Source organism: Aspergillus heteromorphus (assembly GCF_003184545.1).
Source record: "Aspergillus heteromorphus CBS 117.55 chromosome Unknown BO70scaffold_31, whole genome shotgun sequence".
Lineage (NCBI taxonomy): Eukaryota > Fungi > Ascomycota > Eurotiomycetes > Eurotiales > Aspergillaceae > Aspergillus > Aspergillus heteromorphus.
The window spans coordinates 256,983-281,977 of record NW_020290436.1 but is presented as its reverse complement, the minus strand read 5'-3'; the positions used below and the strand labels follow the sequence as shown (position 1 = coordinate 281,977).

General features: G+C 57.2%; 8 protein-coding genes across 8 annotated transcripts; 3 read left to right on the top strand and 5 right to left on the bottom strand.

Annotated features, from left to right (window-relative positions):
* The first annotated feature begins 150 nt into the window (after window positions 1-150).
* Window positions 151-4,155, top strand: BO70DRAFT_343804 (putative filamentation protein (Rhf1)). Its single transcript, XM_025541434.1, has 5 exons — window positions 151-218; window positions 349-472; window positions 536-865; window positions 922-1,535; window positions 1,595-4,155. Exons 1-5 carry the CDS (start codon window positions 213-215, stop codon window positions 4,025-4,027), a joined length of 3,507 nt encoding a protein of 1,168 aa, XP_025395847.1. The 5' UTR covers window positions 151-212; the 3' UTR covers window positions 4,028-4,155.
* Window positions 4,156-4,166: 11 nt separating this feature from the next.
* On the bottom strand, window positions 4,167-5,076 carry BO70DRAFT_389925 (complex I NDUFA12 subunit family protein; the record flags this gene model as incomplete). The annotated part of the gene is made up of 7 exons (XM_025546114.1): window positions 4,167-4,335; window positions 4,386-4,523; window positions 4,581-4,644; window positions 4,694-4,774; window positions 4,836-4,842; window positions 4,933-4,953; window positions 5,026-5,076. The coding sequence occupies 7 exons, from the start codon at window positions 5,074-5,076 to the stop codon at window positions 4,287-4,289; spliced, it is 411 nt and encodes a 136-aa protein (XP_025395846.1). The 3' UTR covers window positions 4,167-4,286.
* A 278-nt stretch (window positions 5,077-5,354) lies between these two features.
* BO70DRAFT_322114 (CDP-diacylglycerol--glycerol-3-phosphate 3-phosphatidyltransferase) lies at window positions 5,355-7,223 on the top strand (the record flags this gene model as incomplete). Its single annotated transcript, XM_025540540.1, has 3 exons — window positions 5,355-5,606; window positions 5,675-6,027; window positions 6,081-7,223. 3 exons carry the CDS (start codon window positions 5,355-5,357, stop codon window positions 7,078-7,080), a joined length of 1,605 nt encoding a protein of 534 aa, XP_025395845.1. The 3' UTR covers window positions 7,081-7,223.
* On the bottom strand, window positions 7,184-9,115 carry BO70DRAFT_365556 (ribosome biogenesis protein LTV1). Its single transcript, XM_025544097.1, has 3 exons — window positions 9,043-9,115; window positions 8,873-8,969; window positions 7,184-8,813 (listed from the first exon to the last, which is right to left on the bottom strand). The coding sequence occupies exons 1-3, from the start codon at window positions 9,063-9,065 to the stop codon at window positions 7,503-7,505; spliced, it is 1,431 nt and encodes a 476-aa protein (XP_025395844.1). The 5' UTR covers window positions 9,066-9,115; the 3' UTR covers window positions 7,184-7,502.
* A 473-nt stretch (window positions 9,116-9,588) lies between these two features.
* BO70DRAFT_365555 (ribosome biogenesis GTPase LSG1) lies at window positions 9,589-12,031 on the top strand. Its single transcript, XM_025544096.1, has one exon. The coding sequence runs from the start codon at window positions 9,633-9,635 to the stop codon at window positions 11,655-11,657; it is 2,025 nt and encodes a 674-aa protein (XP_025395843.1). The 5' UTR covers window positions 9,589-9,632; the 3' UTR covers window positions 11,658-12,031.
* BO70DRAFT_343791 (uncharacterized protein) lies at window positions 11,816-12,031 on the bottom strand (the record flags this gene model as incomplete). Its single annotated transcript, XM_025541433.1, has 1 exon — window positions 11,816-12,031. The coding sequence occupies one exon, from the start codon at window positions 12,029-12,031 to the stop codon at window positions 11,837-11,839; it is 195 nt and encodes a 64-aa protein (XP_025395842.1). The 3' UTR covers window positions 11,816-11,836.
* An 85-nt stretch (window positions 12,032-12,116) lies between these two features.
* On the bottom strand, window positions 12,117-17,723 carry BO70DRAFT_373951 (uncharacterized protein; the record flags this gene model as incomplete). Its single annotated transcript, XM_025544944.1, has 8 exons — window positions 12,117-12,923; window positions 12,984-13,196; window positions 13,284-13,529; window positions 13,577-13,601; window positions 14,357-14,446; window positions 14,549-14,777; window position 14,938; window positions 15,369-17,723. 8 exons carry the CDS (start codon window positions 17,721-17,723, stop codon window positions 12,117-12,119), a joined length of 3,966 nt encoding a protein of 1,321 aa, XP_025395841.1.
* A 1,454-nt stretch (window positions 17,724-19,177) lies between these two features.
* BO70DRAFT_299266 (putative serine/threonine protein kinase) lies at window positions 19,178-21,136 on the bottom strand (the record flags this gene model as incomplete). The annotated part of the gene is made up of 1 exon (XM_025539634.1): window positions 19,178-21,136. One exon carries the CDS (start codon window positions 21,134-21,136, stop codon window positions 19,178-19,180), a length of 1,959 nt encoding a protein of 652 aa, XP_025395840.1.
* Window positions 21,137-24,995: the final 3,859 nt, after the last annotated feature.

Sequence of the window (24,995 nt, the reverse complement as noted above, 5' to 3'; positions counted from 1 at the left end):
TTAAACGGCCACCAGACGATCATCGCCGTCAATTACGGTGTATTCTTGGGATTCTCCGCTGCTGCTGCTGCTGCCGCTGCCTCCTCCGGCTGGCATCGTATAGATGCTGCCTCCTCCTCCTCCTCCTCTTCTTCCTCTCCCTTTCCTCTCCCTCTCGTTCCCCTCCGATCCTGTTGTTATAACCCCCCGTCTCTGTCTGACCTTCCCCAATCATGACTGCAAGTTCCACCCTTTCCTCTCTCTTGAAATTCCCCCAGGAACCACCCCCTCTCCCCTCTTCTCTTCCCCCCCTCCTCCCCTCACTGTGCCACAAAAGCCAATCCACTGACCGAGGTTCCCAACGGATAGGGTCGAGACTCTGATAAGGGGCATCGCTACATCACGGCCCTGGATAATGCCCGGTGCCAGAATAAGTGGGACGAGGTTCCCGAGCTCATTCGAAAGGTGACCAAACATGCTCCTCAGAAAACATGTAATCACCTCTCCCTCCTCAGGGATTGCCAGACCAGCAACAGACTGACGGGGTATGTTACAGGTCTCCTCGAGGTAGCCAGCGCCGAGTACCAGGTGGCCTCCCATCTTCACAAGCACCCGTTCACTTCCCGACCGTCCTCCGCTTCCTCCGGCCTCCACGATCTCATCCCGCCACTCCTATCCACTGTGAACCGCGCAGAGGGACCCAAACAAGATGTCTTCCAGGCACAGGTCTGCTTGGGATGGGTGCACTGGACTCTCAACGAGATGGGCTTGGCAGCAGCTCGCTTTCCCAGTGACTTCGGAGAGACCGTGAACGAGCTCGAGAATGTCGGCGATGTCATCTCCCCGTGGACTAAGACGTGCCTCGTCAAAGCCTGCTATCTCAAGGGTGCGCTTACCCGAGACGTTACCGTCAGTCGTTCCTCTGGTCTAATTTGTGGATAGGTTCCGCCCAGCGCAGTACTTCGGATTACAGTGGCGCTCTGGAAACGCTCCATTCCCTTACACCGTGGCTGAACACCCAGCTTCAAACCGCCACAAACCCCCCTCAGTTCCTGTACTGGTCGGAAAAACTCCTGGCAGAAGGTGCATCTCTTGCGGGCGAAGAAGCTTGCGACAACATCGTCACTGCCGACGCTCAAACTATAACCTCCGCCCTGGGGTTCTTCAGGCTGTGGGCTTCCCATCCTCTTGTCAAGCTGGTGACGTCGTCCCAACCACATATGGATGACTCCGCGGAGCCTGTGTCACGGTCACCCATATGGAAGTCCTATTACGACCTCTTAACATATATCCTACAACAGAGCTTACCATACAGCCCCTCCGCAGGTGGCCCGGTGCGCCCCCAGCTTGCCAGTGAAATACGGCGCGTCGAGTCGCTCTGTGAAGCCAATCTCCTCCGTGAAGCCAAGTTCCCCGCAGCTGATTCAGGCAACCCGGAGATCGAGGCTTGGGTTGAGCAAGTCATCCAAAACTGGGAGGTGCTTTGTGGTACTACATGGACGGATGAGGAGCTTGGAGAAGGAGGCCAAAATGCCGTGGGCAGAACTGTTCTTGAGGTAGGTGCTTTTTTGTAACAGTGGGAACTGGTAACCGAAGAGATCGCTGATGGTATTAGATTCTCTACCGCGCTGCCACCAAGGCTTACCACTCACACGTCATTCTCCGACGCCTGTTCCATGTACACTGCGCGCTTGCGGATTATGATCTTGCTTTGAAGGCCCTCGAGTCCTATATCGAGATCGTTACAAGCGCCAAAGAACGAGCGGAAAGCGGTGCGAAATATGGGGAATTGGAGAATGACGGGATCTTGCTGCGCACTATATCCGAGGGTGTCACAATGCTGTGCTGCTTTGGCTCGGAAAAGGAGGCCAAGAAAGCTGAGCATCTGACGCATCTCTTGAAGAAGCTTTCCAAGAAGCATGTGCAGGATGACGAGGAGGGAGAACAGGGCCCAATTGTAATTCTGTCGGAAACGAGCTCCACCGGTTCCCAGGCCGTGTCCCCCTTGGACATTGCCGCAGCTTACAAGGGAATCGGCATAGGGCTTGCTAATTGGGCGTACTGGACCCCGGTGAACGAGGACCGGGACGAAATTCGGGGTGAAGCCATTGACTACTTGGAGAGGAGCTTAGCCCCTGAGCTGGAGGACGAGTCCAACTGCTCCTCTCTCTATACCTTGGCACTCCTCCTGGCAGAGAACCGGGATCTAGATGGTGCCATTGACTACGTCAGGTCAGCCTTGACATCAGACCCGCAGCATAAAGCGGGCAAGGCCGATTTTGCCCGGGAACGGGATCTGGTCCCCTTGTGGCATCTCCTGGCTCTGCTGCTAAGTGCTAAGCACGAGTTTGACATCGCGGAACGCTCATGTGAAGCTGCATTCGAGCAATTCCCCGCCACTGTAACATCCCTTGCGCACAGTGACAGACGGCCGCAGAAACAGCACCCGACTGTCCAAGAACCCAACGTCGGTGGTATAACCCAGGCGCTGATTGAGAAACTGCGGAACCGCGAGAAGGAACGCATTCTTGAGACTCGGATGACTCAACTCGCCTTTATCGAGCTTCAGGAAGGCCCCGAGGTTGCGGTCAACCATAGCGACCAGCTCCTCAGCCTGTTCGCCACTCTTTTCCGCTCCGCGAACATTGAGGACGACGAGAAAAGGAATGACGAGAAGGTTCATATCAAGACGGATTACGACCACCTTGTCCCCCCGAAGAGCTCTGCTGGTACGGTGAAAAGCCTCCGCGGCAGTATCTTCGGACGGCATCGGGGGCCCCGCGCTACAGATCGGAGGGTGGAATACACCCACGACCTCAAGGGCGAAAGCGGTTATTCGACAGCTCAAAATGAATCAACGACCACCGCAGATTCTGCGCCGGCTATTCAGGTCACAGACGATGTCAACCAACCCGCCTCGCGGTCTAACTCGCGCAAGGTGCGTACAAGGAGCAATACTCTCAAGAAGGGAGAAGACGCCCAGGTGAACGGGGATATCCGGACGCAGGCTGGGCCTGGAACCGACGATGCCAGTGGGCCTGGTCCCTCTCTGAACTTGGTTGGGGCCGCCATGACCGATGCGGCAGGCCAACCACAGAGCGGAAAGCAGCCCTTGGTTTTGGCTCATAATGTAAACCCTACCCAAATGCCTCCCCCAGCAGGCAATTACAAGCAGCCAGTAGAGCAAGATGTCCGACTCCCCATATCCTATGCCTTTGACTCGCCCACACGCGCGGTGACCCAGGTTGCGCCTGCTCAGGCCCAAAAGCATGCTCTTTGCATTCTCGTTAAAGTCTGGCTGCTCATCGCCGGACTGTATCGTCGGGCCTCGTCCTTTGAAGATGCCAATGAAGCATGCGAGGAGGCTTCTAAGCAGGCGCTTCGTGTCGAGGCCCTCGTCGCATCCCAAGAATCTTCTGCTCGAGCGTTCAGGGAGCGTGGATGGGGCATCCCCAAGAGCACCGATGAGCTCTGGGCAGACATCTTTTCTGAACGCGGCATGCTGTCGAACGCGCAGGAGCGTCCCCATGAAGCGATGGAGCACTTCGAGAAGGCGCTTATGCACCATGCGGATCATCCGAAGGCTACCGTCGGCCTGTCGAATCTGCTGCTCGACATCTGGGACCAGAAGATCCCCTTGCATCCACCCGGACCCAGCCTTGATGCCGGCATATCAGCGTTACCCGTGTCCGCTTTGAACAACCCCAATGAGGCAGAAGATGATGCGAAGCAGACAGGCCCGGAGGCCACACCTGCGCCTGCGCCGGCGCCTCCCAAGGCTAAGTCCAGCCCGCTGGCGGATGACGAGGAGCCCAAGCTCTTGAACCGCATTTCTGCCCGGGAGCGGGCCTTCGGGCTGCTGTCCGGGCTAACCAAACGCGGTACCTCTTGGGACAACAGTGAGGCTTGGTATGCGCTCTCCCGAGCGTACGAGGCCGAGGAGCAGATCCCGAAACTGAAAGAGGTGCTGTGGTGGTGTGTCGAGCTCGAAGACCGGCGGCCCCTCCGGCACTGGTCCAACATCGGCTCCGGTATATACGTGCTGTGAAGATTTTGTATGTAGGCCACGGAACGAGCTTCCTTGTGAGATTTTGCATTTTGATTGACGTGATACCTCGGTGATATCCTCGTGTTCATAGACAACGGACTACTGTATAGAAATGGCAGGCCAAGGGGGGTGGTAATTGGGAACGGGTTTAATAATTTGAAACGGAAGTAGGACATCTTTATTTACACATCTTGGAACATGGTCTGATTGAAGCCATACCGACCTCGTAGTCCCGGATTCCACCTCCACGGCGGTGGATTTACCGGGGAGCCGCGACGGGGGTCCAAGCAGAGTACTTGGGGCGGACACTGGACTGGATCAGCACACATCCTCGAATCCTCCTGACGCAGATACTCACGTGGAATAGGTCTTGAAAGCGGCACGACTGAGGGTCTGGTTGGGCCTGTGCTCAGGCAACTCCCACTTGCGGATGCCAGTCTGCAGGATCTTGTCGGCGGTGGGGGGAGCATCGACCAGGTACGAGATCCAGGCATGCCTAGATGGGGGTCAGTAAACGAAACGCGTCTCCATTGCCGCGCAGGGTCTGCCTCACCAGCCGGGCTCAAGCTGCGAAGGGTCGTATTCTTGCTCCTTGTAGTCGACCCAGCGGGTCCGGACTAAACCACCATTAGCAGGGCTCATTGCCCACGGGTCGGCATCACCCACGAGGAAGCTCCTCCTCCATGTTCTCGAAGTACTTGTTGCCGTAGCGGTCCACGCCAATCAAGGTACCAGCTTTGGTATCACCTGGAATCGCAATTGCGTCAGTCTAGCCCCCTCGGTCGACGGAAGACGGATAACCACTCACCGATGTACTATCCGCAGCGCACCAGCCCCATCTCGTCAGTATTGGTCCCGCCTCACTGTCCCTGTCCTATGACCACCGCAGCATCCGGGGAGCATACCTGCATCTGATGGCCATATTCCTGTGAAGGGGATTCCAGGTTAACAAGTGGTTCTGACGGGGTTAACGAGGAGGAGGGGGGGGCAATGCCTACCTTGAAGCCAATGCGCTTCAGGTTACGCAGCGTGCGAAGTACGGTCGACATGATGGAGGGGAGTGCAGCAAGGAATGGCGCAGCAAAGGCTCGAGCAGGAAGCGAGTTCGAGGTCGGGATGGCAGCAGCGCAGCGACTCTGGCGGTGCTTCGCTTTCCGCCCGCCTGCCCCATCGGGACTAGCGCGGGTGTTCCGTGTTTGGCGGGTTTGCATTCGCGTCCTCGGCGGATTTCCCCATCGCTCGATTGTTCTTGACGCTCAAGTGCCTCTCAGTCCCCACGCGAAAAGAACAAAAAAAAAAAAGAAAAAAAAAAAACAACACCCAGACCATGTTCGGACGCATCGGGGGCAATGCCCTGCGATCTGCCGTGCGCAGGCCCGTCGCGCGGAGAAACCTCCTCTGTGAGCGCAAATTCTCGGCCTTTGCCCCCCAGGCCAGTCCCGCCTCGACTGTCCCCTCCGCGGCCTCGCCGTTGGGCAGTATCACCACCGAATTGGATCGCATCTCGCCCTGTTTCGAGGTGTCCGCGTCCAATATCACGATATTGGACTCGCCCGCGACTTTTTACTACATTCTGAAGGTACGGTGGTGCCCCGCTATTGAGATCGAGCGGCGGGCTTGCGACTGATTCGAGCATGGCATTTCCAGGACAAGATAAAGAACGCTCGGAAACGCATCTACCTATCCACCCTCTATATCGGCAAGACGGAGCATGACCTCATCGAGACCCTGGATCACGCTCTCCACGATAACCCCGAGCTGAAGGTGTCGATCCTCACCGACGCCCTCCGAGGGACACGCGAAACGCCAAACCCTTCCTGCGCATCGCTGTTGTCCTCGCTCGTTGCGACACATGGCACGGACAGAGTGGAAATTCGCATGTTTCATACCCCTAACCTCACCGGGCTGAAGAAGAACTGGGTGCCGAATCGGATCAACGAGGGCTGGGGTCTTCAGCACATGAAACTCTACGGCTTTGACGACGAGATCATCCTATCGGGGTCAGTGCGCATCACGGGCTGCAGAAGGGGCGTTCATTGACATGAAATTCTAGGGCCAACCTCTCGGATGACTACTTCACGAACCGTCTGGACCGGTACCACGTTTTCCACTCCAAGGAGCTGACCGATTACTACGCCCGCATCCACCAGGCCGTGTGCAGTCTCAGCTTCCAGGTCCTCGCAGACCCCGACAATGTCGCGGGCTATCTCTTGAACTGGCCAACTGAGAATGGCACTCCCTCCCCTCTGGACGACCCGGAGACCTTCATCGCATACTCGTCCACCGTCCTCAACCCGCTCATCCAACCGTCGGAAAAGCAGGCTGCGCTTCAGCCCAAGTCCTCCGACCAGACCTACGTATACCCAGTGGCCCAGTTCACCCCGCTGTTCAAGCCCGACACCTCCACCGAATTCCCCGCAGTCACGGCCATCCTTCGTCTCCTCTCCATATCGCCCGCTTTCTCCGGCGCCCGCTGGCTCTTCACGGCCGGGTACTTCAATATCCACCCGGTGCTCTCCTCCCTCCTGATCGCGAGCACGTCCACCTCGCACACAGAATCCACGACCCGCGGCACCGTGCTCACCGCTTCCCCCTGGGCCAACGGCTTCTACGGCTCCCCCGGCATCTCGGGCATGCTCCCGGCCGCCTACACGCTCCTGTCGACCCGGTTCCTCGATCGGGTGGCGGAAGCGCAGCGGACGAGTTCCATCCAGCTCAAGGAATGGCGGCGCGGGACCGTCGGCGAACCGGGCGGCTGGACCTACCACGCCAAGGGACTCTGGATCACGCTGCCCAAGGAGGAGCATCCCAGTCTGACGTTCGTCGGCAGCAGCAATTACACCAAGCGCAGCTACAGTCTGGATCTGGAGGTCGGGGCGCTCGTCGTCACGGGCGACCCGGAGCTGAAGCGGAAGCTGGGGGCCGAGACCGAGTGGCTGCAGAAGCACTCCAAGGCGATCGAGAGAGAGGACCTGAGAAGAACAGAGCGGCGAGTCGGGTGGAATGTCCGGCTGGCCATGTGGATTGTCGAGAAGGTGGGGGGCGCGCTATAGACAAAACAGCCGACCTGATATGTTTGTTTCTATGATGCCATAGAATCCGTATACCCCCTCTGTACTATTATTATTATTGTTGCTATTGTTCTTACTTTGTTGTTATATGATAGATAGAATGTACAGTCAGCTCCGAATACGACGGGTTTGTTTGGCCGCGAAGAATTACAAAGGAAGATTGATTCGTAGGGAGAAGAACCGAAACTTTTTCTAGGATCAAAGGTAGAGTAGCAGCAAGAGAGGTCTATCGCCATGCGAAAGAGTGCATATTCGCAAGCCAAAAAGAAGGAAATCTATCACACCGGACGCCTAAGCCATGTTTTTTTTCTCCGCCAGAATGAATAGAAGGAATAAAGGCAGGTGGTGCAGGAGGTGCAAGTGGTGGTGGTGATGGTATCGTTGCAATCGTTCAAACATTCAACTCAGGCCCGGCCGGGGACTTTCCCGGAGATTCTGGCGGGCCCCAAGCCCTGACGCACCTCATCCAGCATCTTGATGCCGATGGCCTCGTTGCCGTTCTTGCCGCGCTTGGCCTGGGCGCCCTTGCGCTTGGCCTGCGCGCCGGTCTTGCCGTCCCACCCCGCCAGGAAATCGTCCATAATGTTGTTGAAGTTGTGCGACGGCCGCACTTCGTCGCCGTTGGCGTTGACCAGACTGGGCGCCTGCGATGAAGCGGTCGAGAAGGCCGACACGCCCGACATCCCTGTCATCCCTGTCATGCCACTGACCATGGACATGCTGTCGTCGAACTCGTCCTCCTCGTCCAGCGCGTACAGCGCCTCCACGCGGTCGAACCGGTCATCCAGCAGGCGGTGACCCTCCGTCCGCGCCAGCGCCGACGAGGTCATCGAGTACGCGGACGGGTTGGTCAGGGCGCCCTTGCGCTTCTTCCTGCGGATCGGAGTGCCGCCCACCGTGAACACCGTCGACGCCAGGGTACTTTGCTGCTCGGAGGGGACGACGCTGGGGGGCGCGGCGGGCGCGGCCGCCGGGCTCTTACCGTCCTTCTTGAACTTGGCAAACTCGCGCATCCACCCCTGGTCCTCGGGGTGCAGATCCGGCGCAGGCTCATCGTGCTCCGGCATCTCGCCGGGCTCCACATCCAGATCCTTGAACGCCACGGACTTCTTCGCATCCGTGGTGTCCATCTGCACGGGCGCCTTCTCCGTCGCATCCGACTCCCACCCGTCGTCATCCTCCTCCTCGACATTATCAAACAGGGTATCCTCCCAGTCGCCCTGGTCCATCTCCTCGGCGCGCGTCGTCAACTGCCCAAACAAATCGTCTTCGTCCTCCCCATCCACGTACTCCTCGTCCTCCAGCGCCTCCAGCACCTCGCGCAGCCGTGGGTCCATGTCGGGCTGGAACCCGGCAATCGCATCGGGCACGTTCTGCTGATCTTGGTAGGTGGGGTTGCGCACGTACGACGAGGCGGTCGACCGCATGTCATAGCTGTACACGCTTTCCGGGCCACCCCCGACCTGGCTCTGACGATCCTCGTCGAGCGACACCTGGCGCAGCGCATCCTCCAGCCTCATGCCCTTGCCCGCCTTCTCCTTGCCTTTGGTCTTGGCCTCGATGAAGTGCGTGTCGCCGGCCCCCTGGCCGAGGTCGCGCATGTGCTGCATGTAGTCATACTTGGAGTCGTCGTAGTAGATTCCGTAGTTGGCGGCTTCGCCTTCGTTCTTGCGGACGGTGTTGCCCCCGAAGGCTTGCTGCAGGTCGGCCAAATGCTGGGCGCGCGAGTGGCTGGTGGAGGAGGCATCGCTGGGGGGGGGATCGGGCCGGAGACGGGGGCTAGGACGCGGTCATCGGCGGAGGGGTCGTGGATGAGAGGGTCATTTTGTGAGCGGTGGAATAGTTGGTAGGTGGTAGCGTTTTTCTTGTCGCTGTTGGAGAGGGGAGGATGTTAGTTTATGGATTCGATTGTGATTGTGGATTTGGAGGGGGGAGGGAACGTACATCCACTGCTTCCGGGGAGGCATTTTGGCGATAGAAAGAGACCTGGTAGGTCGAGAGGGAGGAGATATAAAAAGATGGGGGGGGGGGGGGGTGTTGTGGTGGTGATTGAAGTGGATTGGATTGATTCGATCGCTTGGGAAGAAAAATCGCCGTGTGGGAGGGTCACGTGCGGCTTATCGCGCAGGGTCCTCGACCACCACCAACGAGGCAGAACGGCTGCCAGAAAGAAACATTGGGATTGAAAGGCTTGTCCGAGGGAGTCTCCTGTGTCTGAAAGTACGCAAACTGTTCTCTTCCACCTTCATGGCAGCCTGATGGCGCCTGATTGCCGCCTGAGGGGGGGGGGTCTTGCTGAGTCAGCGTTATCTTATCCGCGCGGGGTTCCAAAATTCCCCCAAAAAAAATGAAAATTACCCGATTGGGAGTTGATCGAATCAAATCCTGCGGCTTTTCTTAGTCATAACTATTCTTCCCTTCACTCTCTTTCCATTGATCTTCTCTCTCTCTCTATCTCTCTCTCTTTCTCCCCCTCCCCCCCCCCCTCCTATCCCCTCCAATCTCTCCACAATCTTCCACATCACATCGCCACCATGGTGTTGGCAAAATCAAAAAACTCCGTGGGGCTGGGCAACAGCCTCATGAACGACCGCTTCGGTAAAGGCAAGGCCTCCGGCATGAAGAAGGCCTCCCACAACGCCTCCATTGCCCGCAAGAACGAACATGGCGAGACCTACATCACCAACGCCCCCACCGAGGCCGCTTGGGTCAAGATGCGCAGTATCACCGAGCAGGCCGCCCTCGACGAGTTCCTCAGCACCGCCGAGCTGGCCGGCACCGACTTCACCGCCGAGAAGATGAACAACGTCAAGATCATCCACACCGACCAGAAGAACCCCTTCCTGCTGTCTGCCTCCGAGGAGAAGTCCGCCGTCAAGAAGCACCAGAAGAACCGCGACCGTCTGACCGTGCCCCGTCGTCCCAAGTGGGACCAGTCCACCACCCGCCAGCAGCTCGAACTCATGGAGCGCGAGAGTTTCCTCAACTGGCGCCGCGGCCTCGCTGAGCTGCAGGAGAACCACGACCTGCTCATGACCCCCTTCGAGCGGAACCTCGAGGTCTGGCGCCAGCTGTGGCGTGTCATCGAACGCTCCGACCTGGTCGTGCAGATCGTCGACGCCCGAAACCCTCTGCTCTTCCGTTCCGAGGATCTGGAGGCCTACGTCAAGGAGATCAGCCCCAAGAAGCGCAACCTGCTACTCGTCAACAAGGCCGACATGTTGACCGACAAGCAGCGAGCTATGTGGGCCGACTACTTCGAGCGCCACAACATCGAGTTCCGTTTCTTCTCCGCCCACCTGGCCAAGGAGCACAACGAACGCCTCATGCAGGAAGAAGAGGAACGCAACTCGGACAGCGAGGAGAGTGATGAGGAAGACGTCGATGAGGCGGAGGAGCTGGCTGAGGGAGCCAAATCCCTGGACATTAAGGATGGCAAGAAGCCCCAGGAGCCCCAGGAGGAACACGATGGAGGTCTGGACCTGCAGCCCGGCGCCAGCTCGGATCCCCGGACGGATATCCTCGACGTCGAGCAACTCGAAGAACTCTTCCTCTTCAACTCCCCTGAAAACCTCCCCGACAGCGACACTCCCGAGGGTGCCGCCAAGCAGAAGACGGTCATCGGTCTGGTCGGTTACCCCAACGTCGGTAAGTCCAGCACTATCAACGCCCTGCTGGGCGCCAAGAAGGTGTCCGTCTCCGCGACCCCCGGTAAGACCAAGCACTTCCAGACCCTGTACCTCTCGCCCGAGATCATGCTCTGCGATTGTCCCGGTCTGGTCTTCGCCAACTTCGCCACCACCAAGGCGGAGCTGGTCGTCAACGGTGTCCTCCCCATCGACCAGCAGCGCGAGTTCACCGGTCCGGCTGGTCTCGTCGCCCACCGCATCCCCAAGCACTTCCTCGAGAACGTCTACGGCGTGACCATCCGCACCCGGCCCGTCGAAGAAGGCGGCACGGGCATCCCCAACGCCAGCGAGGTCCTCCGCGCCTACGCACGCGCCCGCGGCTTTGCCACGAGCGGTCTGGGTCAGCCCGACGAGTCGCGAGCCGCTCGTTACGTCCTGAAGGACTACGTCAACGGCAAGCTCCTCTTCTGCCACCCCCCGCCCCAGCCCGAGGGCCAGGACCCCATCGACCCCCACAAGTTCAACGAAGACCTCTACGACATGGCCCATCTCCCGCCCCGCCGCCAGGCCATGCTGGCCAAGCTCCTCGCCGACGAGGCCCTCGCCGCCGGCGTGACCGACCCGGAGATGCTCGCCCTGCTCAAGGGCCCCGTGCCGGGCCTGCGCTCGCGCAACCTGGACTCCGGCTTCTTCGGCCCCGAGAACTCCGCCTCCACCGGCCGTCTGACCCTCCCCTTCAACTCGCAGTACACCGAACAGGGCAAGGAGATGCGCCAGCACCTCACCGGCCGTAAGGAGCGCATGATGGTGGCGTTGGAGCGCGGCGTGGATGTGTCGGAGGTCCGCTCCGGCAGCTCCAAGAAGCACTTCAAGGCCAACAAGCGCCGCGCCAAGAAGGTGCGCAAGAACGCGCAGGATGAAGATTACTGATTTCGGGGCTCGCGGGCGAGTGTTTGTTTTCTTTTTTCTTTTTTTTCTTCTTCTTCTGGTCTGAAAAAGTTTCCCTGCGGAGTACTTTCCGTGTCATATACCGATACCTACTACCTCCCTCCTTGCCTCTCTCTACCTGCCTACCTGCCTACCTACCTACCCGACTTAGCCGAGCTACCCTACTTACTCCTTCTGCCTTCCTGAAGTATGCAATGAACCGGATGGGTTGAGTTTCTTCTCTCATGGACGGAATGGGTGTGATTGATGGACTGCCTTGTTTTCTTCCTTGCTTGCTTGCTTAAGTGATTGATCGTTTGATAGATATCTTGTTTGTTAGTTCCGTGACTATGTTTGCATGATGAATATGATTCCATGACATACATTCATTCAAATTTTCTTCCCTCATACGTAAACCCAGAACCCAACCAACATTCAAAAGCCCAGACAGAAAAAGACTCTCTACAGCCGACTCGTCTCCCTCACCCGACTAACGCTCAACAACCGCTCCCCCTCCTCCTTCTGCCACTTCAACCGGCCTACAATCTCCTCCTTACGCGCCCGGTTCTCCCTCTTGCCCAACTGCTGCAGATGCACCTCATCTGGCCCATCCGCGATTCTCAACGTCCGAATCAATGCCCACAGATACGCCAACGGCGTATCTTGACTCACTCCGGCGGCGCCATACGCCTGCACCGCGCGATCAATGACCGTCAACGCCGTACTGGGCACCAGGACCTTGGCCTGGGCGATCTCCTTGAGGGCAGACTTGGCATCGCCCTGATCGATCTTGATCGCGGCGTTGAGGACAATCAGCCGGGCGGCATCGATCTCGATCCGCGACCGCGCCACCCATTCCAGAATCACCCCGTGCGAGGACAGATTCTGCCCGAAGGTGCGCTTCCGGTCGTCGTTGATGCGGGCAATCAGCCACTCCAGCGCCTTCTCAGCCGCCCCGATCGTTCGCATAGCGTGGTGGATCCGGCCCGGCCCCAGCCGGCCTTGGATGATTTCGAACCCGCGGCCTTCGCCCAGCACCATGTTGCCGGCAGGGACCCGGACGTTGCTGAAGCTGATGTGTCCGTGTCCGTGGGGCGCGTCGTCGTAGCCGTACACCGACAGCATCCGATGCACGGTTATTCCGGGGGTGTTGGACGGGACGAGGATCACAGATTGTTGTTGGTAGGGGTTGGGGTGGTTGGATGCTGTCTTGCCCATTACGAAGTAGATAGCGCAGCGGGGGTCGCCGGCGCCGGAGGACCACCATTTCTGGGAAGGAGGTGTGGTGGTTAGTTCGGCGGGTTATGTGTTGAGGGAGGGAGGGCATACCGATCCGTTGAGGATGTATTCATCGCCCTCACGACGGATGTCCAGCTGGATGTTCGTGGCGTCGCTGGAGGCGACGTCAGGCTCCGTCATCAGGAACGCCGACCGAATCTTCCCGTCCAGCAGGGGAACCAGCCATTGTTGCTTCTGTGTATCGTTGCCGTATTTGGCCAGGACTTCCATGTTACCTGTGTCTGGGGCGGCATTGTTCGTGGCCTATATGATGCAAGAGGATGGTTAGCTGGTTAGGGGCGTGGTCCGAGCTCGTGGGTTGGAGGAATGGAGGAGGAAGTAGACAAGTACCTCTGATGCCAGCACGCTCTTCCCCAGATACTCGGCCATCAGACCATACTCCAGGTTGCTGAAGCCGGCCCCCTGTGCGAAGTGGTTCTTGGGCAGGAACATGTTCCACAGGCCCAGCTCGCGGGCCTTGTTCTTGAGGGTCTCCACAATGGCGGGGTTTGTGGTCCATCGTTGCTGGCCTTGGCCCAGCTGGGCCCGGAAAGTGGGTTCTGCAGGGATACAGTCTGTCTCGACGAATTGCTCGACCTATGGGGGTTAGCGGTGGTGGTGGTGGTGGTGGTTGGATGGTGGACGGTCTGGGGGATAGATCTATAGGGACTGGGAGTGGGGGGAGGAGAGTACCAGGTCGAGGGTCTTTTTAGCCCGATCGCTGACGAAGGGCTGAGCGATGACGGGGATACGAGTGGATGCGGACATGATGGAATGGCAGGTACAGAAGATGGGAGGATGGGAAGATGGGGGGGAGAGAGTCAAGTCAAGTTACTTTAAAGACGCAGTGAAATGCGGAGAAGGCGGAGATCCAACCGACGCGGACCTCGGCTGCTGACTCAGTACTGTCATTATTCTGGCGTAACTGGGCATAACCCGCGCATAACGGCGGTTGCCCGATTCGGCCTCAGGCAAGTGAGAAAAACAGAGAAGAAAAACAAACGAAGAACCTCAGGTTTTCATCCCCTGTCAACCCACCCCATTAAGCAAAGGAAAAGGAAAGGTAAAGAAATCGATAAACCCATACTGCCCATAGCCCATAACCCAAAACCCCAACCAAAAGCCCAGGTAAACAAAAGTGTCCCAAAGTAGTAAGAGAACAGAATGGCAATCCACCATGGCTCAAATGCCCTCCCCCCCTTGCGACCGGCGCAAAGAGAAAGGACACCGGACCACAGGCATGCAATTTACTTATCCAACGGCCTAATTCTCGGGGGAGATGCGACTGGCCTCGGCAGACGATTGCTCGAAGTTCTTCTTGCCCAGTTTCGCGAACAGTGATTGAGGCTTGCCAGCGCTGTCGACCGGTTAGTGGCCATGCGGGATACCAACATCGAAAGAAGGAGGATGGGAGGGAGGCATACTTCTTGAACCGCTTGCCCTTGATATCACTCAGCTTTTTCGAGCACGGACTCATGATATCATCCGATGGGGAGACGTAGCTGGCTTGGTTCCTGGGGAGAGGTCACGCCGTCAGTCCGGTTCAACAACAGACAACCCAGGTTGAAAAGAAAGAAAGGGGGCAAAAGAAAGAAAAAAGAAAAAGGGAAACCTACTTGTCACCGCTATCCAGCTTGCCCTGCAGCACCTGGCGATGGTAGTCCATCGAGTTGATCGTCGCGGGGGCCGCCTTGAGCTCGTTCAGCTTCTCCTTGTCCTGGGTGGCCAGGTGCGTGTTGGTCGAACGGTCGGTGAGCGGGTGAGCGTCCATTGTGGAGGAGAGAGACTTTGTTTGGTCTTGGTAGTGGATGATGGAGGTTGGAGGGAGAGAAGGAGATGGAGATGCTGGGAGGATGGGAGACAGACAGGATAAGAAGCAAAAGCCGCGAAGAAAAACCCCGTCGATTGTTGGCATGGCAACCACCAACCACACACTCCATGACATCAACTTCGGGCATCTCGTCAATCATGTCTCGTCGTAAACTAAATCGCTACATAATTATACACTACACAGTACACAGTCCGCTCTGCGCTCTCCATACACTCAATGGGTATAAAGAATCCTCCACAACGCCAACCCTCTCTCAACCCTCTCATCCCCTCGCGTCGTCCCCCGGTCTGGAACTTCGGTGTCAGGTATGTATGGACCGACCATGGACAATGGACACTGGATCCCCACGCCATTCGCCATCTGACGTGGCCGGTCGCTGGCCCCTGTTGGCCAGGAAACCCTGGGGGCTGAGGGCCTGCCTGCCGTCAGGCCGCAGGTGGCCAGCTGCTTCCATCCATGCCATGCCCCGATGTCATCGGCTCCACATGCCACGAATGCATCGCCCTGGGATGCTGCGAATGCGATCACACCCCCTCTTCCACCACCGTCGCATTCCGCATCTCCGCCGGTCCAGGTGATCCGCCATCCAGGCCCTCCTCTTCTACCACCACCATCTCCTTCTCCTCCTCTTCGGCAGTCTCCTCGTCGCCACCGCCACCCTTCAGGTCGGGCGGGCTGCTCCGCGATCGAAGCGGCGCGACCACCTCCGGCAGCCTCAGCGAGGCTCCCGTCGCGTGCTCCGCCTCCTCCGACGAGCTCATTACATCCGACACCGGGGTTGGCGGCGAGTACGCCAGGGTCGGGCTGATCAGGCCGTCCTGCGAATCGTCCGAGAGATTCCGCCGGTGACCAGCCGTGCGCCGGTTCGACGAAGTCGGTCGCGTCGAGCTCGGGCTCATGGACGGAGAAAATGGGGGCGACGACGACCGCAGGCTGTAAGACCGCGCCACCATGTTCTGCATGCTAGGCAGTTCAATATAACTGCTGACGGCGCCCCGCGAGAAGAGCACCAGTCCGAAACAGAAGAGGATCATGATACTCTGGATCACGGCCACCCGCTTCTGGAACACCAGCTCGTCCGCGAGGACCCCCAGCTGCGTGTTAAGCCCGTGCACTTCCTGGTGGTACTGGCTCCGCTGGTGCTCAAATTCCAGAGCCACGCTCTTCCACACCTGGTCATACTGCTCGCGGAACTGCTTTAGCTCACTGATCACCGTCACGTTCAGACTCTCCAAGAACGTCGATGTTTTCGCCAGCTGCCGTTTCTCCACCTTGTTAAACGCGTCCCGCAGGATCCGCGACTGCTCTTCGATGTATAATAGTGATAGGCTAGAGTTCGACTCCAGCATCTGTAGACGCTTGTTCACGGACTTGAAGAACGACTCCTGCGTAGTCGGGTTCGAGGAAGGAGGCTGGGTCGCCGTGGAGCGCGTGGACTCGGCCACGCCGGTTTGTTCGTCCTTCGCGAATGCGGTCGGCCGACTGTCTGTCTCCGAGATGACATGGGGGGTCGCGGTTTCTTGGATAGCCGTCGTAGCAGAGGAAGAAGACGACTCGACATGTGGGCTGAAAGGGGCCGGGGGCTTCTGCTCGCCTGGCTCCTTCGGCGGAACCTCGTTGCCAGAAACAGCCGGTGTAGCGTCCTCACCCCTAGCATCGCCTGCTTCACTTGAGAACGGTTTGGGTGGAGCTGACGAAGCCCTGTCAGGTCCCGTCGTGGCCGGTGAGTCGTGAACGCTACATGTCTCGCGAACATCCCAAAGAGCCATCACCACCGGCACATCATCTTCCAGCCCGGGACTGGGGCACGTCTCCTGCAGGCGATGGGTTGTCTCATGTGTACCTTGCTCGTCTGCTGTTCCTGCTGTTTCTTCCGCTGCCGCAGAATCTGAAGTCGCTACGGTTTTGGGCTCGGTGTCCACCGGTCCAGGCTCCGGCACCTCATCCGGCACCTCCTCATCCTCCACCCGAGTAGCCTCCCCGTCATGTTTGTATTCCTCCAACATAGTCGTGCCATGGACGCGGATCAAACTGAGCGGGCAATAGAACTCATGTCCGTAATGAGTCAGGAATTCCACCTTCACGTACCGAGCCCAAATGAGCGGGTTCTCGACCGCAAAGGCCTGTACCTCGCGTGTGTTCCTCGCCTCGTAGATGCCCAGCTCTCGCCACTGGTCCAGTTTGGCCGGGTACCGATCCGCCACGCTGACCCGGAAAGTGTGGAAGATGGAGCTGAAAAACTCGTAGTTGGCCAGAACCACCGTATCTACTAGGATATCATCGCACAGCTCCAGGATCAGGAACTTGTTCTTGGCCCGACACTCGTTCAGCATGTAGCTATCCTTGTTCTCGATCAAAACCGACGACGACCCCGTACATTCCGAGTTGGTCTTGAGCACCGTCGCGGCGCAATCAAACGACGCATAGTTGAACCGCTCTTTACAGGTCGTTCCCGCATCCTTGGAGCGCGACACCCCGGCCTGGGGAACACTCTGAGCCAGGGCGTCCATGTCCCGATCACCCACATCACGGACCCCGTCGCCCCTCGCTTCCGTGGGCACCTGCGCTCCCCAAGATGTAGGTTTCGCCGCCTCGGGTGTATCAGCGCCAAAGCCGCCAAAGTCCAGCTCGATCTCGACGTCTTCCCCCAGGGAGTCCAGCGCGTTATTGATTCCCGTGGGTCGTCGCCGGTCTTCCTTCTCCGCCCCGCCTCGTCGGTGTCCGCCCACGTTCTCCGCCGACTGGCCGACCTTGGCAAGGTTCTGCTTTTTCCAGTCCTCGAAGGAGAGGAACTTGGCGTTATCGAGCGGAGAATCGGTGTCCAGCTCCTGGTCTGGTGTCTCGTCGGAGGTAGGGGGTACAGATGCGGGGGGGCTTTCCTCAGCATCTCTGGGTATGTATGTAGGGTCTGGACGAGAACTCTGGGCGGATAGGTCCTCCCATCGCGTCTCTGGGCACATGGGCCATTGGAATAAGCCGGCCTCGGTCGCCCTCCAGCTCGGAGCGGGACAGATGGCGTGGCCCCCGTCTGCGACTGTCCCCTCAATCCAAGACGAGATCAGGACCAGGGCCATCCAGGGGATCCATTGTGTCGCTGTCCACCCAGTCATTGTGCACTGTCGCAGGGTGCACCGCACCGACGGGTGTCCGGATACGGAGGTGTGATACGGCGCAAAGTGAACGATATATCACTGGGTTGCGATAGGATTCATGGCGAAGACATCGTCTAGTCTCGCAAGTATCAGGTCTGGCAGAAAGGAGGGGCGCGAAAAGAAAAAAGAAAGAGGGAGGTCGTTAAAAATCGCGCATGGGCTCCGGGGATGGAGGGATGGAGGGATGGAGGGGGACTGATAGGGGGCTGGGAAGGGAAACCAGACAAGACTCCCAAGTCACCGCCTCTTTGGCAGATGGATGGATGGATGGATGACGGCCACGGCGTACGGAGTATAATAACTACTAGTAGTTAATTAATGGCTTCTCCGCAGGGCGGTCTGGAGCCCGCAGCCTCGCCGCTTTCCATTTGACGTGGACAGGATCACTACTCTTATCTACCGGTTGTCTACAGTCTACAGTGTCTACAGTCCCAAGGGAAACACCAGCTCAGTTCAAATCCACACTAGAACCACGTTGGATTCGTGCTATTCATCCCCAGTCCTCGTCACAACCCACCCAACCAGATCAGCTAAGTACAGTACAAAGAAGCCAGTCCAGGCACAGTAGCCTCAAGTCAAAGTGTGGATGCATAAAAGACAGAAGAAGGGTTGCTTTTCCATGACTTTTCCGGATTGGTGTCTTGCACTCAAGACCATCAAATCCCAGCATCGATCTCCACCCCCGTCGCCGTCGCCATCACCTCCGCCTCCGCCCTGCGTCGTCGTCGTCCAGCCCCGTCATGTTGAACCATTTTCTTTTCGGGAAAAAAAAAAAAAAAAAAAAAAGGTGGAGGAAGTAAACATTTTTTTTGGGGAATAGGTGAGAGAGAAGAGAAGAAGAACCAAGTCCTCGAGAATTGTCCCTCCAGTATTCAGCTGATGCGCCACTTTTGAGCCGCTCGTCTCCACTGCTTGCTCCTTGCGAACAGTGATATATTATACAGAATTGGGAAACAAAACACTAACATGTCCGATGTGCATGGATGCCGCATACAAACAATCTATAGAACGGAACAAGAAGAGAGGAAAATTGATAATTGAATATGAGTATAAGGCCGCCGCCCTGCCTCGCTGGCGGCGGGCAGGCGGGCCGAGTAAAAAGAGACGCTTCGAATCGAGTGTAAAAGGGAGAAAGGAAAACAAGCCGGTGGATCGGGTGTCGGACCAATGACGGTATATGGTTTGCCACTCATGCGAGTGATTAGTCGGTACAACAAACAGGGGGAACTTCCAGCACGGGAGAAGAATCGGAAGCCAAGAGTTTAAAGGTGAAGATCGTGCCAGCCACCCACAAGATCGAGGTCTTCGTCGACACTGCCATCGTAGCTGGTGGATATTTTCACATGGATAGCCTTCGGGGACTCCCAGGCATCGCGACGCCGACCCTTCTCCTGGAGGGGACGGCGGCGACGGTCTGGGAAGGTCGCGGCTTCCTTCTTAGCGGCCCAGGAGCCGTAGTCGAAGCCAGAGGATCCTAGGCCCCAGTCCTTCCGCCAGCTCATGTTGAGCGGGAACTTCTTGCGTCCGAGAGAGGCGTCTGGAGACTTGTAGTTCCTCCGCTTGTCGCCCAACGCGGCCCATTTGTCGACACTCGAGTTCTTGGGAGGGGTCTCGGGAGTGCGCGGAGGCGTCTTGACAGCAGGGGTGCCCATCCGGGCATCCCAGGTCTTCCCAGAGCCCTCCTCGGATTCGACAGGAGACTTGTCCTGTTGTTGGGCACGGACATTGAGGATCGAAGAGTGTCCGGCATCCCGAAGACCGCTGAGAGGGCTGCAGAGATCGGGGACGTTGGCCTCCACAGGACTGCTGCTCTCATGGCTCCAGCTACGGGAGTTCTGCTCCCGTCGCTGCCATAGGACCTGATCTTCGGGTTCAGACTCTTCCTCTTCGTCCCAAAGGTCGCTCCAGCTCTTTGAGATTTGTTCCTCCTTCTTCTTACCGAAAACCATAGAAAGGGAGGGCAATGGTTTAGTGGCGTGACTTGGCAAAGATCCGGTAATGGGAACCGGGTCCGAAGGAGGTGGGAACCGAGGCTCTCTGCGGTAGAATGCAGATGGCCGGAACGCAGATGAGCGGAACGAGTCTCCCAAAGCAGATTCCAGGACAGATGCCATCGACGGAGTTCCCTGGTGGACGGAGAACCACGAGGTACCAGCCGTCTCGGACGCCGGGAAGAGGTCCTCCGAGTAGCTCTCGTTGTCGGGAATTGCAGACAGTTGGCGGATAGCCTGAGGGGGGCTGGCCTGTAATGCTTTGGCCCATGGGAAAGAGTCGCCCTGGTTGATGTGAGGGCTCTGGATTGAAGGGGTCCGGAGGGGCTCCCGGTTGGCGCTGGCAGTAACGACCTCGCGGTCATCGGTGCAGAACTCATCCAGGGCGTCGTCATCTGTAGTGAAGGTGACGGCCCGCATGATGGAGTCACGGATGCCAGACAGCGAGCGCTTTTCCGGGTCAATCGCGAGGGCGAATCTGAGAATCTCGAAGGTGTCCTGGGACATGTTGGGGAAGATGTCGAAGAGCGACTGTCGGTCCCGAACATAATCGGCAAAGAGGATGTCGGACTCGGTTGGGGTGGCGAATGGGTTCCGCGCAAAGAGGACATTGAGCAAACAGATTCCAATGGCCCAAATGTCGGCTTTGGCAGGAGAATAGCCAACAGTTGAGGGGTCATATTGTTCGGGGGCCATATACCGGTCACTTCCAACACACGCTTCATGGCACCAAGTGTCACTGGACACCAAACCAAAATCGCCCAGCTTCATGGATCCGTCTTGCATCAAGAAAATGTTCTCAGGTTTGATATCACGGTGGTACAGGCCATTGGCCTGCACGAACTCGACGGCGCTGATGAGTTGCAACATAAAGTCACGCACGTGCTCGGTTTCCAACGGACCACGGTTGAGTCTGATCGCCTCGTAAAGATCGCCATTCGCACAGTACTCCAGAACAAGGTACATATGAGCGTCTGTTTCGAATGAATGGACAAGGTTGACGATGTTGGGATGGTAGGCAAGGCGTTTGTGACATTCCAGCTCTTCGAAACGAGCAGTAAACGGGAACGCCCCACCTTTCATCAGACACTTGATGGCGACGTCTTGGCCGGTCTTGGTGTCAGTCGCAAGGAAGACCATACCGAATGATCCGTGGTTCAGAGGGGCGACCGTTCGAAACCGCCCATCGAGGAGCTGACCCTCCACAAAGCTGTTCTTGAGACACTCCATGGTTGATGTATATTCGAACGACAATGTTCTGCCAGAGATGTTTGTCGCAGAAGAATATAGCAGAAATCCGAAGCAGGATCGTATGAAGGATCTCTGCCTAACGGGAAGCGCTGAGAAGAGGCGGTCTTGGATAAGACCGATGCAGTAACAGAATCAAACAAGCAGGGTGCCAAAAAGGTCAAAATGAAGATGCCGGCCCGTGTAAGTCCAAGCAGGTCTCTACCGCTGGGAGCCAAGAGGATTTGAAAAGTGATGATGCGGAAGACGGCGGAATGAGAAAGACAAGGGGAAAAAAACCGGATTGTTTGGCTCAAAGTTTCATATAAATACCGGAGAAGTGAGGATATGAAGACAAAACGAAAGGGAAAAGACGACGAGTGGGCGCGAAGCGCAGTTCAGAGATACCCTCGAGGGTTTGGACGACGATAGGAAATAGTAAAGACTGTTATGGGCTCATCTGTATATCGTTTCAAATGTATAGTGGCCAAAGGCCGAGGCGATGAAGTTTGTCGAGAGAAAGAATGTAGTGTCGAAGAGAATGACTATGTCCAGCAATAGGACACCGGGGACAAGGACAAAGATGAAGAACGCTGCGTGATATCGTAACACCAAATGTATAAACAAACAAGTCTCGTAATTGAAAGAAGCGGCCTTCCAACACCAGGCTGATGAAGGTCCGGGGGACGGTCGTGACTCGGGAGAGGGAGTGATCGAGGACTATAGAGTCATAGGTCGCCCGATGTATAGTATATAGTCCTGAGTAGCGAGGAAACTATATAGCGATGGCGAGGGCTCTGGACAACTGGTACGATGGATCTTCAGTCCCGTTGTTGGACGAGTTGAAGAACCGAATACCAGCACCCGGCCCAGGTAGCGGCGGCGGACGGATGGACAACTAAGCAGCGTCGACCTCAAAGCGGACACAATACTTCACACGTATCTCTGCAATTGAAACGTAGCAGCAGCTCGGGAAACGGTTGGTTTGAGGAAGACGACTCGTGGGTCCGACGGAGCTCTCGACGTGGTTGGCTTGGGAGTGAGTCACGCAGGGTGTACGGAAGGCCAGGAGACGAGACAACGGAGAGGACAAGTGCACTTTCTGGACTAGAGCAGGTGGGGGGAGTTCACCAGGCGATCTAATCAGAGGCTTGTAAAAGGCACTTCTATCGTGTCGCAATGGTAGACAGTGAGGCGGCACAGAGGAATCGGGTAGAGAGGATGGTGATGGATGGATGGATGGATGGATGATTGGGGGGGGGGGGGGTGGCGATGAGAGGTAGATGGATTGGGGGGGGAGGCGAAGCGCGGATGTATGTAGCAGGAGCAATGGATTCGAAGGGTTGCGGGAAGAGATGGGATAAAGGAGTCGGTGAAGAGAGAAGGAAGTAGAGAGGAGGAGGAAGAAGAGGGGGGAGGAAGCGGAAGTCAGATGGTGAGGAAGGCGAGAGGTGAGGTGATGAGGTGAGGTGGAAGGAAGAGGATGGATGGGGATGGATGGATGGATGGGGGGAGGATGACTGGATGGGTGATGACTACCACTTGGGTCTGGTTCTGGGTAGGAGCGATAGGGATAAGGAGGTTCCGGCTGATAGCAGCAGCCTGGCCGGAGGAGCAGCAGCCGTACGTAGTACTAGTACCTTGTTAGTACGGAAGTTACGTACTAAGACCAAGTCGGAGGGGGGCGATGGGCGAGGCCCGAGTCAAATGAATTAATGGAAAGGCAGGCGACGGCACTCGGAACCTTGGGGCCTTGTTGGGGGGGGGGGGGAAGACCCAGTCACCCACTGGGTCCCCTGGGGAGTCACTGCAGTGAAGGCGAGAAAGTGGGCGAACGAGCGAGAACCTCCTACGTCGCCTTGGTGGCCTGCTGGCCAATGGCGGATGTTTGGTACCGTACCGTGCATACTATGGTTTCCCAATTAGGCCAAGATCCTGCGAGGACAAGCCAGGCCTGTGCCGGCATTTACGGCAGCCCCCGTTTCCTCGTGGTAACAATACGGGACGTGCGATCTTCCGGTCGGCCCACCAGCTTCCAATGGCAATCGTTGCCCATCGCCTCAGCGCCTGCTGGGCTGCTGGCCGCTGCAGGTCGAAGAAGACCGCTTCCGGCAGCGGCCAGAGAAGAACTCCACACCTCCATCCCCACCCCCCTGAATGATTCACCCTCCAGCCGGCCAGCCTGGCATGGCACTGGCGGTCGCCAGAAGAATCCGCCATGGATGGGTGGGTAGTTCAGCATCTCCCCGGCTATCGTCATCCGTCAGAACTATGGTTGACCCGGCCTCAGTATCTCCCCAATTTAGGGTCGTCCATTCGGAACACAGTACACAGTGTATGGCCGGCCTGGGCAACGCAAAGAATGGTAAAGAATGGACGGTTGAGGCCGGGAATCGTTTGCCTCTCGAGGACCGTTCATGGCTCACATGTTTCAGTAGCGTTCCAGTCATTACGAAGGCTGTCGTGCCTATCAACCACCTCGGCGGCCAGACATTCCTCCACTTTCTCTTCCGGAGGGCCCTCCTTGAGTCATCCCCTGCCATCGTTGCCCGGTTGTCGCAATTTCCATTACCTTCGAATCGTAATGGATCGGGTCATCGGCATGATAGATGACGAGCTTTGTTGCAATTGGGACTGATGGTGATGGTGACGGGCGTTGAGGAAGTCGTGCTCTACTACTGCGGACTCCGGACTTCCTCTCGATATCCAGGTACAGGTGTAGCTGTCCTGATCACGTCAACAACCTTCCGTGCGCCCCCTATCAGTGCGCTCCTGGGGTTCATACTATATAGTTCATACTAATGGGAGAGTTAATTAGTTAAAATGAAACTTAATATGCGGACTAACGGATCACTAAGATAATAATATCTAGTATCTATCTGGCTAGATAGCTGCCACTCGGTATCTAAAAGTTCCCAACAGGAGGACAGGATAAGGGCCTGGTTTAAGGTTTCCCCAAGCAAGACCGCCGAGGACTAAGTTGGCGACTTACAGTATCGCTGGAGGGACTTGGAGATACGCCCTGGGCACCAAGGCAGCACCGAGTCTACCGGCTAAGGTAAGTTCCTGCAGGTCCCGACAGGGTCTCCACGCCCCATCCGAGCTCTCTCTCTCTCTCTCTCTCCAGTCTCTGTCTGTCCTCCTGCCACTGCCAGGGTGCCATGGCTGCCATGGCAGGTGATGACCGGGAGAACAAATGCTCCGTACATACATACATACATACATACATACATACATACATACATACATACCTACTACCTACCTTAAGTACGGAGTACGGAGTACATCACTGATGACTGTGTATGCTCCTGCAAGCCTGTATGTACAATGTACACAGTACGGCCCCCTTCTCCGTCAGACATCATCATCGTAAGAGATAGCCGTAATGCAATAATCAATTCCCAATTCCCGTCCATGATCAACCTCCCCTCTTTCCCCTCCCCCTCCGATGGGACCAGATCAGATCGATGCTGAATCCATCCGAACGGACTCCACCAGCGTGGCCCGACGATACCGGTAAGTAGATACCTAGATACCAGATGACGAAGGGTGATGATGCGGGCACCTCATCGCTATCGGTTTCCATTTTCATTCAGTATTATTTTTCTAAGAATAAATAATAATCATTAATGCCCTCGGCCGATGGCGGAGCACACTGCCAGTGGGTGGATGGCGGCTGCCGGACTACTCCCCTTCCGGTACCTGGAGGGACGCTACCGCGGACCGGGACCAATCAGCAACGCCACGGTTGGCACTATTTCCAGGCTGCATGACGCCAGCCCCAAGCCAGCAACGAGTAGGCGGCGTCGTGGCCAATAATTGACCATTCGTTCGGGGCGCCTGTCTGAAAAAGGCCCGGGGC

Coding starts and splice junctions, on each gene's coding strand:
- BO70DRAFT_365555 (XM_025544096.1), top strand. CDS start 9,633: ATGGTGTTGGCAAAATCAAAAAACTCCGTGGGGCTGGGCAACAGCCTC.
- BO70DRAFT_343804 (XM_025541434.1), top strand. Junction 473..535: donor ACATGCTCCTCAGAAAACAT/GTAATCACCTCT, acceptor GGTATGTTACAG/GTCTCCTCGAGGTAGCCAGC. Junction 1,536..1,594: donor TGGGCAGAACTGTTCTTGAG/GTAGGTGCTTTT, acceptor TGATGGTATTAG/ATTCTCTACCGCGCTGCCAC.
- BO70DRAFT_365556 (XM_025544097.1), bottom strand. CDS start 9,065: ATGCCTCCCCGGAAGCAGTGGAT. Junction 8,970..9,042: donor CCTCCCCGGAAGCAGTGGAT/GTACGTTCCCTC, acceptor CCTCTCCAACAG/CGACAAGAAAAACGCTACCA. Junction 8,814..8,872: donor ATGACCGCGTCCTAGCCCCC/GTCTCCGGCCCG, acceptor TCGCGCGCCCAG/CATTTGGCCGACCTGCAGCA.